This window comes from Dermacentor variabilis, chromosome 7 (assembly GCF_050947875.1).
Source record: "Dermacentor variabilis isolate Ectoservices chromosome 7, ASM5094787v1, whole genome shotgun sequence".
NCBI classification, from domain to species: Eukaryota; Metazoa; Arthropoda; class Arachnida; order Ixodida; family Ixodidae; genus Dermacentor; species Dermacentor variabilis.
In genome coordinates this window covers 114,201,094-114,217,725 of record NC_134574.1, presented here as the reverse complement: position 1 = coordinate 114,217,725, position 16,632 = coordinate 114,201,094, and the positions used below count along the sequence as shown (strand labels likewise).

The 16,632-nt window shown below is 46.9% G+C and overlaps 1 protein-coding gene across 1 annotated transcript; it reads right to left on the bottom strand.

The window, feature by feature from the left end:
* Window positions 1-396: 396 nt before the first annotated feature.
* Window positions 397-14,057, bottom strand: LOC142587788 (uncharacterized). The gene is made up of 5 exons (XM_075699056.1): window positions 13,861-14,057; window positions 11,725-11,866; window positions 9,000-9,145; window positions 2,617-2,746; window positions 397-709 (listed from the first exon to the last, which is right to left on the bottom strand). The coding sequence occupies exons 1-5, from the start codon at window positions 13,898-13,900 to the stop codon at window positions 466-468; spliced, it is 702 nt and encodes a 233-aa protein (XP_075555171.1). The 5' UTR covers window positions 13,901-14,057; the 3' UTR covers window positions 397-465.
* Window positions 14,058-16,632: the final 2,575 nt, after the last annotated feature.

Below are 16,632 nucleotides of genomic sequence, written 5' to 3'. Positions count from 1 at the left end.
GTGCGAGCCATTGCAACGAGCCACTTAAGGTGTACTTAGATTTAGGTACCGCACGCACACCGCCCATCGGCAGTGACGCTAATCTGACAGCGCACAACGCTCATGCCAGCCAGCAGGGGAAGCCGAACGCAGCCCCGGCTCCGACAGCGCGGATCTAGCACCGCGTGGACGGTATACACGTACACTTGTCATCGCCTCTTTCGCAGTTAAACACACGGCCATCACGGCCATCAAACACATGACCATCCACACGTGGGCCGCACATTCACGCCGATGGCGTGACCGCACGGCGACGCCGGCGCCGACGGCAACGGCGGTGCGGACGACGCGAACACGTCTCGCGAGCTTCTGTACGATTTGCCGTCGAAGTGAAAATCCTCCTCTACGACATTTGCGTTCGCGTCGATACGTTACGAGTTCGATTTATTGGCGCATTGATGTAAGGACAGGTGCGACGCGCGCAGATCAGCCTTGCAGCGCGGCGCCCACTTGGATGAGGGGCGTGAGCACAGAGCGCAGGCTGGCGTCGCCGGGTTTGTCGTCGTACTGGATGCTCTTGCACTTCTCGCCCGACCGGAATCCGGTGCACACGGCACCCAGTAGCTCGCCGGCGTAGCGCGTCAGCACTTTCTCCGAGAACTGGAGCGTCTCCGGCGGGCAGGTGGACTCGACCGCCTTGCGTACGCACTCGTCCAGCTTGTTGTACTGGCTGAGAAAGCAAAATACACAGACTGTCACAACGTCGATAAATTGAGAAGAAGCTCTTATGTCTAGAAATTATTCATTCCTGTTTTGTAACTAGTGACCCCGTTTGTAGTCCAGTGAAATATCTCGCGCACACAGTGTTCGCTCTCGCCCTCTTTTTCCCTTCGTTCCTTTAGCATTCCTTTAGTCCCGCCGGCTCGTATTGTACAGTGGGAAGCAAAAATCTGGAGACCGCAGATTGTTGTCTTCGCAGTCCTGAGTACGGACGTTAAAACTGAGCGTGCATAATTCACGCGCCGGCTTAACGAATGTGACTCGTGGAGAAGGTCCCACGTCGAACACCGCCGCACTCGAAGAAATGAAAATTTTGGTGATGCCAGGATCTTCACACTTTAGCTACCGACTGCACATCGAGCAAGAACAGCGAACGTTTACCAGCCAACTGGTCCCTATGCTCAGGGTAACCGAATGACTCTGGTAGAGGTTGAAGCGGCTTGCTTCGTCGAAGGGTGTCCGGAAAAAGTCCCCTTCCCCCTCCCCCCACGAGCTGGAAAGGGTGGCGCGCAATGTGAACAATAAGTTAATAAACCTGAAACGAACGGCAGAACGTGTTAACGAAACCAACATGCGACGGCAGGTGTAAATGAACTATTCCTGGTCGCGGAGAGGCGCAGGCCCCACGCACACACGCGTGTCACATGGCAGTCCACGGCCATCTCCCCTCTCAGCTGTTGTCCGGCGGGTTGCCTAAAATGCTTCAAACAGCCCATTGCCGGTGCAGCTTGCGTGACTCGAGTCGAGAGTTCGTTCCGTGACACGGGAACTGGAGGATGGCGCATGATCGCGGGCACATTGCGATGCCGTGATGCGCATCAAGGTATAGCTGCGGTGTCCAACCTTGTTGAGCCGCTGCGGAGAAGGCGGCTGCGGACAGTCGCCAGGGTCAGTGCCCTGCCGCGAAGTGGTGTCATCGGCTCGTTATACACGTGTAGTGTCGGTAGGTATCCAGGAGCAGCGTCTTTGAAGCTCCCATCCCCAGCTAGCTTTCCAACTCACACCAATCCGTATCCGGTTTGCCCGATTTGAGTCTTTGTCTGCACCAACCTAATTTCTTGAAACAAATCCTTTGGTGCTCTTTCACATTGCTTAGATTTCCGCACGCACGCTCGCTCGCTTGCTCACACACACACACACACACACACAAACGCATACACGCACACGCAAATATATATATATATATATATATATATATATATATATATATATATATATATATATATATATATATATATATATATATATATATATATATATATATATAAAGAGAGAGAAGTTGAAGAAGAAAGGCACTTTTCGAGCCGGACTCCAAGGCCGATTCAAAAACCAAAAAGAAAAAGAGGCGACGAACGTTATGAAAACCTTCTAGTAACGTTTTGGCTGAGTGATCGGCCTTCGTCAGAGTGAACCTTCCCAACAGTCAAAATGAACATGTTCACTCTGACGAAGGCGGGTCCCTCGGCGGAAACGTTACAATAATGTTTTCATAATGTTCTTCGTCGAACCCTCTCCTTTTCTACAGCGAGGTGTGACATGATTTTTGTTTAGCAATACGTTTAATTATTGATTGATTGATTGATTGATTGATTGATCGATTGATCGATTGATCGATTGATTGATTGATTGATTGATTGATTGATTGATTGATTGATTGATTGATTGATTGATTGATTGATTGATTGATTGATTGATTGATTGAATCGCTCCGAGCGAAGCGTACACAAGACACCTCGTCATAGACGCCAGCTTTCCTGTGTCGGCAGCTGGGGTACGGGTTACGTATGGCACACAGCCCGCTCTTGTTACCGTGAGTCCATGCACACGCATGCAAATGTCCCAGTAAAACGCACTGACCAGCAGGCGCCTGCGATCCGTTGTTTAGGCGGCAGCCGCGACGCAACGTCCAGGTCAACGATGGTGTTCTTGATGCAGGTGCTGAACGAAGAGCCCACCTTATTCAGGCAGGGCGCGTGTTTGATGTACTCTGCGTACAAAGAAAAAGAAAGTACGATCGTGGAGACGTTCTAAAACAATGCAGTACATGCAACGCCTTTCTGCCCGCATAGCAACGATGCACGCTTTCACATATTAAGGGTAACAGGTGCTTCTTTAACTCAAGTGTTCAATATCGATGCCAGCTTTATTACTTCGAACAGTTTCTGCACGACCAAATGCTTAAATAGGAGGGAAACTTACAGGAGCGCAATAGTTGGCAGCTAGGTGTCATGTCACGGCATGCGCAACATCTCACCCTGTGATGCATTTCGGCACATATGTGTCCTCGTGAATTTAGAAGAGGTGGATGCTACCGTTATTTCTGTCGAAAAGTAACCAATACCGCCAAGCCCTTGCACTGTTACAGTTATTCAGAGTAAAGATCAACGATGACTGTCTTGAAACTCTTTGCAAGTCAAATCGCTCTATCGGCATTCATTCAGCGAGGGGAAACGAGTACTGCAGTAATAGCTAAACGCTGCAACATAGCTGCCTTTAGCATGGCATCTGAACCTGTTGTTGACATGTTAGACAGACACACGTACATCCTCCACTGAAGGTAACTGTTCCTAAGACGCGGCGTGCTGGAAGGAGCAGGCTTTCGGACGAGTGACCCTCCAAAGTTGTGGATAATGAAAAGCAGTGTCCCTTTCCCTCTCGGAAACGCTTCAGCTCTGAGAAGCGGAACACAAGCCTCACTCACTACAGGGCACGAAGTGAACGTGTCCGCACAGGCCCTGGCCCGGAGACTTTTGACCGAGACTGTACCTCGCATATACATGTTGTCTGCGACTTTTTTCTGTCGGCCCATCAAAATATAATATATATCTACGCTCGGCCAGCAACGCTGAAGCAAATGCAGTAAACAAAGGAAGACCAATAACCTTGGCACGAAACGCAAATATGTTGCATTAATGCAGTGATATTCCAGTGACGCTATAAAAAAAGACCAATGCTCGCCGACAAACACATCGAACGCGACATTGACAGGAACAATTTTACGCGCAATAGGCAACTAAATCTTTTTGTCCAAGTACAGATGTGCATAGCATGAATATCGCAAGTTGTTTGTTTTTCCTTCGCAATAAATCTATCTATCTATCTATCTATCTATCTATCTATCTATCTATCTATCTATCTATCTATCTATCTATCTATCTATCTATCTATCTATCTATCTATCTATCTATCTATCTATCTATCTATCTATCTATCTATCTATCTATCTATCTATCTATCTATCTATCTATCGCGAGGGTGAAGCTACGGATCATGTGGTGGAATCACGGATGGCTACATGACGGCGACTTGACATCGTGGGCAGCAGCTATCGTCGTCGTCATCTGTGTCCGTTTAACGAAAACCACGGAGGGCCAAAGGAAACCAACTTTCGAGCTTTTAAAATGAAATTAGGTTGTGGGGTTTTACGTTTCAAAACCGCGATGTGATTTTGAGGGAGGCAGTCGTGGGCAACTCCCTGTTGATTCTTATCCCTTGAGGTTCTTCAATGTGAGCCTAAACCTAAGTATACGCGCGTTTTTTTTTTTTTTTGCTGCATTTTGCCTCACCGAAATGCCGACGCCATGGCCCGGATCGAACCCGCGACATCGAGCTCCCAGCAGTGCAACGCCAACTAAGTTACCGTGAAAGGTCCACTTTCGAGCTTCTTAACTTTTTTTCGGAGTAAAAATTACCGCTGGTTTCCCGTAAGCATGATAGCTGCATACACCGTGGTTTATTTACTCTTTTTCTTTTTTTTTCAGTATAGAGAGTTTTTACAAATTGCCTGTTGAAGGTAGCGTAATTCTAGTCCTCGAGCTGGATTGATCGAAAAGTAGGATAATACTTAATTTTCGACATCAGTTGAAACTTACATTCGACAAACTAACGAACTTATCAATAATTAAATCTCTTACTACCTTGAAACACTTACAGTGGTTAACGAACTCTAGCCTTTTTAGTGCGCAAGGAGACTTCACCTGGAACGAATTCTCGGGATGACAACTGTGCGCGATTTTGTAAGTGACAAGGTTTATTGTGGCAAGTCGACTTCCAGATAAGATAGCTAGTTTAGGCAAATGCGAATATACCGGGCGTGTGTGGAAACCTTGGGCGCTATAACGTAAAGCTATTCCAAACGTTTCTATTTCAATTCCGCAATCAGCCCTCCGCGATTGGTCAAAAACGTTTTTTGGACCACCCCCATGTACGTCACCTGCCTGTCACGCGACGCCACGATTACCGCGATAGCTCCCCATCTGATATGACGTTGCACACTGATTATGCATGATTGGACCAAACAAAGGAAAAGTAGTTATTTCTGATTCGACACCTTTTCGCCATTAGACCTCGGTTATTGGTCAAAAGATTTAAGGCTGCACCCACTTCCCTTGCCTGTCACGCGACGTCACAGAACCGCGAAAACGCACCGAGTCAAAGTGACACGTATGCATTAAAGATGCATTAATATGCCGCACAAAACTGAATTTTTTTTTCTGTATAGCCGCAGGCTGCCGCTTTCCGAAAGGAATGAAAGATGGCTGCCGCCGATCGCTTACGCTCTGACTACTCGCACCTGCCGAAGAGCTTGAGCTTATTTGCGCACAATGAAACCTTTTGCGTGGCCGTGTAACATTTTCGAGCACTTTCGACACGTTTGCGACCTCGTTCTGGCAACTCTTTTTTGCTGAGGATCCGTTTTAGCAGCTTTCTGAACCTCCCGTTGCATGCCGCCGCAATTTTCGACCAGCCACCGCAAGCTACGTAAGCGAAAGCGGGCCAATCGCAGACGCCGGCACAACCCTCTTCCTCCGGTTATAAATTTTCAGTGCACTGGCTCGGCCCCATCGAATCCCTTTCCACCTGAGCATGCTCCTCACCTCTTGTCAGCCAATTAGATAAGACAAGCCGCTCCATGTAGGCAATGTTGTTCGTCTTTAAAGCTAACAAAAGTGACCTCCTATAAATGAAGAGCGCTTTTGATTGACCTCTTCAGGCAACGCTGCGGGTAACCGCCCGATGCTTGCGCCGGCGATTGCGTAAATTTGCCGTCAGGAGATTGGAATAGTAAGATGTGGGAATAATTATACGTTTAGGGCTCCTTGACTCGCCGCTTTCGCCTTGGTGTGGCCTACACAGGGCACTTTCTCTTTGAAATCCGCCACGCAAGCACCGCATGGTATGCGTGGAGAGTGGTTGACGAGGACGCAGTCCACGCGTTGCCGGAAGCATGTCGCGATGTCACAGAATGATTGGAGCCCGCAGTGAAAGCTCAAAAGTTAGGAAAATGTTTCTCTATGCGGATAATTGTTTGTGGCTTTAGGCTGTGGCAAATGTACCCGTAAAAATACTGCAGCGTAAGTTGTGGGCCCTTTCACTGAATGCTTGTGCCCTCTTGTATCCGGGCAAACCCTGCTGGACGACCGCCTAAGATTTTTGGATTTGAGGAAGTAAGTCACATGTATGGCAGCCCTACGCTCCACGATGCAGCAAGGTGCTTATCCCAGTTGAAATCGGCTCGTTCTGAGTTTTCTAGGCGAATCATTTCTTTTTTTGTGTGTGTTTTGAGGTTGTCCTTACGAAACCGTGTGTTCACACCACTTGGTCCAGTTTCACGAGCCAAACTGAGCGTTCGGCCTGTGTTGGGTACCCACATCATGTCTGTATGTCAGTATGTATAAGTCAGAATGGGGCGGTGGCTAAACGAGCGTCTTATCGCAGTTGAAATCGGCTCGTTCTGAGTTTTCTGGACGAACCATTGCTCTTTTTGTGTGTGTTTTAAGGTTGTCCTTACGAAACCGTTGTGTTCACACCACTTGGTCCAGTTTCACGAGCCAAACTGAGCGTTCGGCCTCTGTTGGGTACCCACATCATGTCTTAAGATAATTTGCACAAAAATACCTTGAAGTATGATAAGAAAAGCTGGCAGCGATGCTGCAGGTTCCAGCGGTGCTAGCATAAAGAAAGCGAGAGACAAGAGTTGCAGTTATGTGATACTTGCGTCAGATTAGCTGGAACCTAAAGTGCGTAGAAAGACGGGCTTGTGCGAAAGCCTTGTTCTAGGCACATGATAAATTCTCAGGAATGTGCCGTCATGCAAACATTAGCGCAGGCCCGAGACAAAGGTTTGCCGCTAAGCATAAAGAAAAGTTCCCGCGCTGCGGTGAATGTCCTTAGTAATCCGTTATCCTGCCACAGTCAGTATGTATAAGTCAGAATAGGGCGGTGGCTAATCGAGCGTCTTTCAGAACATAGGTATAATGTAGAAAAAGTTGTTAACGTGCAAGTTGTGGTGCATTGTCACGAATGGTGGTTGCCGGCCTCCTTCTTGATCAAGCGCCGTGTAGTCGCGAAAGCAAAAGACACAATTATAAGAAAAATCATCGAAGCGCAAAAAAACTTTAAAGCGAGTTAACAAGCGTGTCAGTGGCTTTGCTTTGTGTCTCGAGAAAAAAGGAGCGAGATTTTTTATCGCGTAATACGGCACCCGTGCGGTGGGATGTTTCTTGCAGATTCCTTTATTTTTTTTTTTTTTTTGCATCGCTTTTCTTGTTCTTTCCTATTTTCTTGGTGCAACGTGCTTTTATGGCTGGGAAAATAAAGTTCGGTCGTTAGCTCAGGGATGTCTGTGTCCGTTCTGTTGTCCGTGTCTGATGCGCCGAGGAAACACCGAAGATGGTGCACAAAAAAAAAACTGCGCCGATCCCATGCACAGCGTAACCCGCACTCGCGTAGATCACGTGGATCGCCTGCTCACGTGGAGCTCTCCGGGTCTTGTCAGGCATGTGCACAAGCGCTATGCTGCATAACGTGGTGCAGAAGATTGAAAGTCTTAAAGTTGTATGCTTCACCGATTCACGAAAGTGTGGCTTCACGTAGATCCCAGCATTTGATCTGGACCTGCATAATTTAATTCTCCGACTGCTGTGTTCCCAATGCAAGATAACGCACAATGCTACCTACTGTTAACGGGAACGCACTAACGAACGACTCTAATTTTGCCGGCGTTCCAGCTGCAAGTGGTAGATGCAACTACGTCAGTGAACCTGCGTACGAAGTTGTTGCGGGGCCACCAAACACAGGTCCCCTTCCACGTGGCCTGGTAATTGTAAACTAGCCAGAGGAGAAATTTTTCCCACGTGCTCTAGACACGCATCTTCCGTTTAACAACAGCCCACACTATATACCTCCCTCACTGGCGGTGTTCGACGCAGGACTCACGTAGCAGGCCTTCATTATACGACTGTCCGTCTCATAAAGGGGCAAACTAGAAATGCCACACACCATTTCACCTTCTTTCTTTATTTTTCCTTTACCAATCGTTGGCACATATCCAAAAGCTCGCCGTGCCGATGAGTAGCAACCAATCCTCCGCGCAGGCCGTCGCATCCACCATCGGGTTCCTTATTTTAAGCAAGCGGAGAGGTTCTAGAATTTCTCAGCGAAAGTAATTTCCAAGTCCTATTCTTACTAGTAGCGTGCAGGTGTGTCTTTTTCGGGGGCGTTCACGTAAACGCGACGAAAAAAATGGATTAGGTCTGCTTGTTGAGCTCTGACTTGACCTGCATCGGGCTCAGGGTTTCAGGGTGCGGTGGAAGCCCCTCTGGGTATACGACGATAAATCTTTAACCTAACCGGTTCCGCAGTAAACGGCCTATGACTTCGTGTCATATTATCATTATGTTGATGTTACAATATATCAGAAAAAAATGATGCACCTAAAGATCCTTTGAATGGCTCACCCCACACTCGGCAGCTAATCGAAGTATATAAGCCAGCACCGAATTAAAATAATTTAAATGCAGTTTGCTGTGAAAAATTATGCATTGATAGGCTACACAGCTGGGCCGCTACGTTAAAAGACTGCATCATTCCAAGAGGGACCCTTGCCCACCGAAAAGTCATGTGCGACAGCTTGCTGCTATACCACTTCAGGGACGAAACCATCCATTGGTTCTGAGCACTTCAGCTGACCTAAAGCCCTAAAGCATCACAGAGACTGCCTTTTATTTATTTTTACGAAAGCTTTCCTTCTTTTCCTAAAAAAAAAGAAGACATCCGTATTGGAGCCCAAATTGAAGACAGCTTTCTTCTTCTCGAAAGCGCATTCTTCGCACGCACCTGCGAGAGTTTACGACAGCCAATACTAGACGAGGTAAAGCAAGACTTCGCAACAACGTTGCGCCACTGATCGCGGCACTGCGCATCTAGACGAACCTGTAATTTTATTTTTCTTAGCTCACCCTTGTGGTACTCGGACGACGTGTCGCAGCGATCCTGGATCTCCTCTTTGATGTCGTCCAGGAAGATGTTGCCCACGCCCTGTGCGACGCTGCTCACGCACTTCTTCAAGTAGGCGCGGCTACAGGTCTCTGCATCCAACTGAGTCCTGCGTGGAATCGGATCGCCCAAGAAGGAGCGAGAGGCTGGTCAAAAGACGATCGTCGGGGACACGTTTGTTTACGAGCAGCCGGCGGTAATTTCTCGCGTCCTCACCCCAGACCTATATACTAGGCTGATCAAATCAAAACGGAACGCCCCGAGTTGTGGACATCGAAGCGCATAATTTCGTGTATATTGTAAGAATACGAGTGCAACGAAACAAAGGAGAAAGGACGCTATCAGCACCTCTTCATAATGAAAGTCAACTTCGTCCAAGATACAGGATATTCCACAATCGGGTGTCCACAACCCCAGGTGCTCGGTTTTCATTTCATCCGCCATATACAATTTGATGCATCTTGGTATACGGAGACGACCGACAGCTTTCCCACCCATTGCGGTAGCTTTGTGGCAATGGCTTCGCGCTACGGAGCTCGAGGTCACTGGTTCGATTCCGGTCGCGGCCGTCGCATTGTCAGGGAAGCGAAATTCAAATACGATCGTGTGCCGGGCACTCGCGGGCTGTTGAAAAAAAAAAAGGCCACGTGGTCAAAATTATTTCGGAGGTATGCCTCGTAATGAGATCGTGGTTTTGGCGCGTGAACCTTAGAACCGGATTAATCTTTCATTCGACAGATTTTGGCTGCTGCTCTTGGCTGTTCATACAACCAGCAGGCCATCTATATTGGCTCTGAGCATCGCGCATCACGGTCCTTCTCCTTTCCCTCAACCCCTGCTGCCCCTCTCCCATTGTGAAGTGTAGACGAATTGCCTATCTGCCCTTTGTTTATCAGCATAACCAAAAAAGTTCTTTGTCGACCGCTGCAGAAATTGGGAAATCTCTTTAGGCAAGCAGCGGCAATGACCGAGGGTTGACTTCTGCGCCAATCAAAAACGTAAATTATGGCTCATTATACTAAGAATTATACTAAGAATTATTTACTAAGGTAATCGCAAATAGAATCAGGAACACCTTAGACTTCTGTCAACCAAAGGACCAGGCAGGATTCCGTAAAGGCTACTCAACAATAGACCATATTCACACTATCAATCAAGTGATAGAGAAATGTGCAGAATATAACCAACCCTTATATATAGCTTTCATTGATTACGAGAAAGCGTTTGATTCAGTCGAAACCTCAGCAGTCATGGAGGCATTACGGAATCAGGGTGTAGATGAGCCATATGTAAAGATACTGGAAGATATCTATAGCGGCTCCACAGCCACCGTAGTCCTCCACAAAGAAAGCAACAAAATCCCTATAAAGAAAGGCGTCAGACAGGGAGATACGATATCTCCAACGCTATTCACAGCATGTTTACAGGAGGTATTCAGAGGCCTGGAGTGGGAAGAATTGGGGATAAAAGTTGATGGAGAATACCTTAGCAACTTGCGATTCGCTGATGATATTGCCTTGCTTAGTAACTCAGGAGACCAATTGCAATGCATGCTCACTGACCTGGAGAGGCAAAGCAGAAGGGTGGGTCTGAAAATTAATCTGCAGAAAACTAAAGTATTGTTTAACAGTCTCGGAAGAGAACAGCAGTTTACAATAGGTAGCGAAGCACTGGAAGTGGTAAGGGAATACATCTACTTAGGGCAGGTAGTGACCACGGATCCGGATCATGAGACTGAAATAACCAGAAGAATAAGAATGGGCTGGGGTGCGTTTGGCAGGCATTCTCAAATCATGAACAGCAGGTTGCCACTATCCCTCAAAAGGAAAGTGTATAACAGCTGTGTGTTACCAGTACTCACATATGGGGCAGAAACCTGGAGGCTTACGAAAAGGGTTCTGCTGAAATTGAGGACGACGCAACGAGCTATGGAAAGAAGAATGATGGGTGTAACGTTAAGGGATAAGAAAAGAGCAGATTGGGTGAGGCAACAAACGCGGGTAAACGACATCTTAGTTGAAATCAAGAAAAAGAAATGGGCATGGGCCGGACATGTAATGAGGAGGGAAGACAACCGATGGTCACTAAGGGTTACGGACTGGATTCCAAGGGAAGGGATGCGTAGCAGGGGACGGCAGAAAGTTAGGTGGGCGGATGACATTAAGACGTTTGCAGGGACAACATGGCCACAATTAGTACATGACCGGGGTAGTTGGGGAAGTATGGGAGAGGCCTTTGCCCTGCAGTGGGCGTAACTAGGCTGATGATGATGATGATGATACTAAGAATAATCTGATAGGTTGCGGGCTCCCATAAAGTAGAACGTTGTGGCGTCTGCCCGATTCGTAACACGACGCGTGTCTTGTTTTGCCGCTGCGACTACGGAACCGCGCGATCGTTCCGCTCCCGAAAGAAAATCTAGGCCATTTCCATCGGAAATCGCTGAAGACGACGTGTCCCTCGATTTCATACGTACGAAACAGACGAGAAGGTACGAGTGCAGATGTGACATTAAACAGTGAGCACCGTGACATATGCCACCTTTTCGCCAATATTTGAGCGCTTTTGACCGGAAGGGCAACGCCCGTACCAAGTAACCTGTACATCAACACCCAGTGTGACGTGCTGATGGTTGGATCACGCGACAGATCAACGGAACGCTCGTTCGACAAGAAAGCAACCACGTACTTGCAGAATGCTGCCAGATCCTCTTCGGTTTCCGGAACTGTATTCCTGGTGGCGAACACGAACAGGTCAGCAGCGCACTTGTCCAAAGAGTGGACGTCGCACTCATCGTCCGTGGGAGCAGCCGAGCCCTGTGCGACGAGGGCTGTGCGCATGAAGATGAGAGTTACATTCAGTATTGCCTATTGAAAGATGTCTTGGCAACATAATGGCAAAAAACATTTGACGCTAATGAAGTGTTGTTTCTTTTATAAACGATTTGTAAAGGGCGCCTGCCTTTAGCAGTGTCAATCGAAGCTGATTGTCGATTATGAACAGACTTCTGCAGCTGAGTTTCGACAGGCACAACCCAAAATATGTGTTCTTGCACGCCTTTTCTCTCGTCTTTCTATGCATATCGTTCTGCTAGTCAAGCCAACTCATCTGCGTCTGTGTTCGATAAACACAGCTAGGAAGTTGCCCTTGGCACGTGTTGTTGATTGGGTGGATCTTAAGTCCTGGTAGATTGGTGATGGTTTTACATTCGAGGACAGCCGAGTAATGCTGCCTTCACCCAACTTGCCTGCAACCAGTTTCACCGGCACAATGTTTTCAGCGACGTTGTCGCGTTCAGCTCAATCTGTCTCCTTAGAGAAATATATGATCACGATCGGACTCAGAATGACAATCATGTGCACTCATTTCTTTTTAGATTTTTTTTCTTGTAACCAATCGGCCAAACGGCGAATGCTGCACAGTCTACACAAAATGTATTTTTATCATAACCCATGACATGTACTTTGAAAGTCAAGATTAGGAAACCATTGTGGAAATAATGAACGCTAGTAGCCCTCCACAAGCATGTTTGTTATCGTGGTTAAATGTCTCTACAAACGAAAAAAAAAATTTAAAAAAAACTCACGACCACTGTAAGCTGTACCTAGTGCCGCGCAAGAGTCTACCACTGCGAGCGCAAACAGACCAGTGAAACCAGCGTAGAAGAATTCAAATAGGGTTCAAATAAGGCTAGACGCTTTCAGCTTGACAAATTCTTTGAATTAAATTTTGTGGCGCCCTTAAGTCATCTAGTGTGGTCCTAAACCGGTGGGACTAGCGTTCGATGGACGTGGGTTGCTATTTCAGTTCATCAAAACGCAATATTATAAGATGGAGTTCGCATAAACGTGGGAGGGCTTATTTTTAAAAAAATGTTTTTACTGCAAGGTGAACAAAATGCAGATTTCACGTCCGCACTTAGTCGTACAACTATCTTCCGTTGTAATGCACATCATACCGAAGCTGGCTTTGGCTTTGCTAGGGTGTTGTCGTATTGTCATTGTCGTTTTGTCTTACATCCTTGTTGAAACGAAACAAACCGAGCAAGCGAAATTCAAGCATATTCTACCGAGGCGCTAGAGGTTATTCCAGCGAGGTCTTCCTTTTTCGTGATTGTTCAGTTCCACGCGTAACAGCACCGCTTTGGTGGTATTTTTGTCATGCTATAACTCCTTTCGGAAACGATATCCGATTTACATCTTTGACAAAGTTAGATTTTCGTTTTTTTTCTTTTTCTTTTTTTTCAGCTGCCTATACCTTTCAGTACCGGTAATTCTGTCTCGAATCACATTCATACATATAAACAAAACAAAAAACGAACTGCGCCAGCGGCTATGGCGTTCTGCCGCTGAAAACGAGGTGGCCAGTTCGAATCCCTGTTGCGGCGGACGCGCTTCGGTGGCAACTCATGTACTCACTAGGGGTTAGAACTCCAGATCGTCGTGAGGAACTCGGAGCCTTCCACTACGGCGTCATTCGTAACACTGAGCAGCTCCAGGAGTTTAAGCCCCATAATTAATTTTTCAACGCACCCATTAAACATTTGAAAACAAGATTGCTATATAGGTAGAAGGAATGGACTTTTATTCGCGAATGTTGACATCGTTACGCTCACCACTCAATACGCAACCGTGTGTGCAGCCTAGAGTATGTGTACGCGAAAAACTTCGTTCAGAAGGACTTCTGCACATCCACGCACCATGTCTCAGAGTTTTAGGCTGGAGCCGCATGGTACAGTGCCACGCAGCACAAATTCAACGCAGCCTTCGGAGGTCGCCTGTCTGACGAACACCGACTGCGAGAACGGTAAAGCAGCACACTTACCGACAAGAAGGAAGCCGAACATAGCGAGACGCTGGGTCATCTTCGATACCTGCAGAAGTAATCCGCGAGCTTCTCTCAACGACACTTCGCCGTCGGCGAATCGTCAGAGGGAGAAGACCGGCCTATTTATATATGTGAGCACGAATGCGGACGATTACGGTGTCGGCCGTGCGTAGCCTGAACGTGCAAGCTCTCGTACATTTAAGCGACTTAATGAGCCTCGGAGCTCGCTGCTTGCTACTGTCTACGGGAGACTGTTCTTTCTTTCTTTCTTTCTTTCTTTCTTTTTCACGTGCGTATGTTCCTGACCGTATAGCTTTCAAGAACGTGCCAACTTGAAGGCGAAGCGCAGACGCTCCTCCTTTTCCTCACCAGGAAAATAAAGCGCTCGCTTCCACTTTCAGATAAACACCTCCCGGTGCAGTGTCGCGACTGCCGCGCAAGAAATTCAAAATGTTATCTAATCCGCACGAAAACACGGAAGAAAAAAAATATTCTCTGGGTCGACGAGTAACAATCCTTTATGCTGTTGGACAGGAACAACCGTTAACAATGCAACGCATTATCTGCAAACTGAACTCACTCGCTAAAACTGCAGGCGAGGTTTCCCGGGTGTTTCAGGCTCCTTGAGACCGGGATGATGACCTCCAGGTGTTTCTGTAATACCAACGTTTCCGGCCTTGCTTTCAAAGCCGTGCAAGGCGTAAACAAACCAGCGAAGTGAGTGCTTTCCGACGCAAATAAGAAAGTAGACAGCCTGCGATACCATATGAGGTTTGTAAGCTCCTGCTGACAAACCCGATGGCTGCTCATTTTTGTGCTTCTCATTATTATTGTGACTCTGAACTACCGAACAACATTCCAGATCTTCATTGACAGACCATTCTGACGCTATAATAATTGTTCGTAAGATGAAATAACAGTCAGTCCTGGTGTTAAACTCAACACTTTCCAAGGAGGCGAGCAAATGGCAAAAAAACAGCTCATCAACTAAAATGTTTGTAGATTCCGCCCCATAACGTCAGAATGAAAAGCTTTTTTCAACACTTGATTCTTAGAATCTTACACACGATGTTTAGCTAGGAGATTAGCCGGAGAGGTTAGAAGCTAGTATCCCTGCTCCTACATTTCACTTTTGTATGGGCTGAGTCACCGTGAAGGTTGAAAATTGTTTAAAAAGAATACTGATTAACACGAGAAAATGAAAAAAGAACTAAACCATGGATGACGTGACGTCGCACGTTTTTTAAGCATGAGGGGCACCGTTGCGTCACTTCGCTTAAAATTAATGCAAGTAATAAAAGAAAGAAATACAGCAGGACCCATTTCGCAATCGATGGCGGCGTCATTGCGATCAGTAGTGAAGCAACGTACCGAGGCACTGTTATGCAACCACCCAAACACGCGGCGTAGCAGGAGCTTGTGCAGCCTGTCTGCTCTCCGGAGCTCCCCCCCCCCCCCCCCGGACACATGTCCCCGTGTGATGCGTGTGAGAATATATATTCGGGCGTGATTGTCTTTTGTGGAACACATGTCACTATACGACGTATGTTTGACTTCACCCAGCACTGAAGAGCAGGAGGAGCAGGAGGAACAAACATTTATTGAAACCAGCAGTTTAGTTGGCTGGGCCTAGGCTTCCCACGTGGGGACGTCGAGATCCTGCTATCTTCGCCACCTCGCAGGCTTGCTGGGTAGCCCAGCGTTGGTCGCCGAGGTCCCACCGCGACCACCAGCACAGAAGAGATATAAATGATTTTTTTTGTCATTGAAAATCGTCACATACCCAGCGGCTGATACCACGTGACCCGAGTTGTGGCATATACGCAGTGACCCAAATTCACATTTAAAAAAAAGATTAATTGAAGTCCGGCACACGGCTAGTTTCACACATACTCGGTGATCCAAGGTCAGGCGAAGTAAATTCATTAAAAGAGCGACACGTACCCAGTAGCGCAAGTTAGTGTGAAACGGTTTAACTGAGGACAACGCCTAACCAATCTTCCCATATACGTGACCCAAGGTGGCCCGGGGACTTCTTTCGAACCCGGTTCTCTCATCACAGTAGCCCAATGCTCTAACCATTAGATCATAGACTACGCAATCACTCAATTAAGTTGGTAGAAAAGCGGTTAGAGACAGACGCAGATAGACAGACAGGCCGCCGAAAGTGCGCGAAGTACCCTAATAATGATAATTGCAATAATAATAGAAACCGCAGGACTAATAATATCAGCTAGAAAATCCAGCTAAAATCCCCTAAACGGGAAATTCCATCGCATAATGACACATAAAGACATGCCATAAAGAAGCACACGACGTCTGTGGAGAACGGATGGTATACATCTCCTTCACCCACGAATTACTGTGGACTGTCGATAAATTAGTCAAATTTAGATAATGGTATTCCAAGGCACATTCCTTAAAGGAAGGTCAAGTTGGTGGAATGACGACTTCTCCAGTTTCCATTAAGTACTAGTAATTTCAGAGTGATTAAGTATCGATGCGACTGGCATTCTTAGAATATTGCACTTCAATTTCTAGCATGTCTCCAACAGTTTTCCCGCCAACCTATGTGTCTGGGTATGTGCCGCGTTTCAATGAACCTCGTTAACATCAATTTGGGTCACTGGGTATGTCCCACTCTTTCATCACAAAAAGAATTCTTAAGTATTTATCTGGTGCTGCGCTCAATTGAATCTGCGTCGTACAGTGGGGGTTCATTGTTTCCAAGTTTTACGGAATTTAAAAAAAAAAGCCTGTCACAGATAG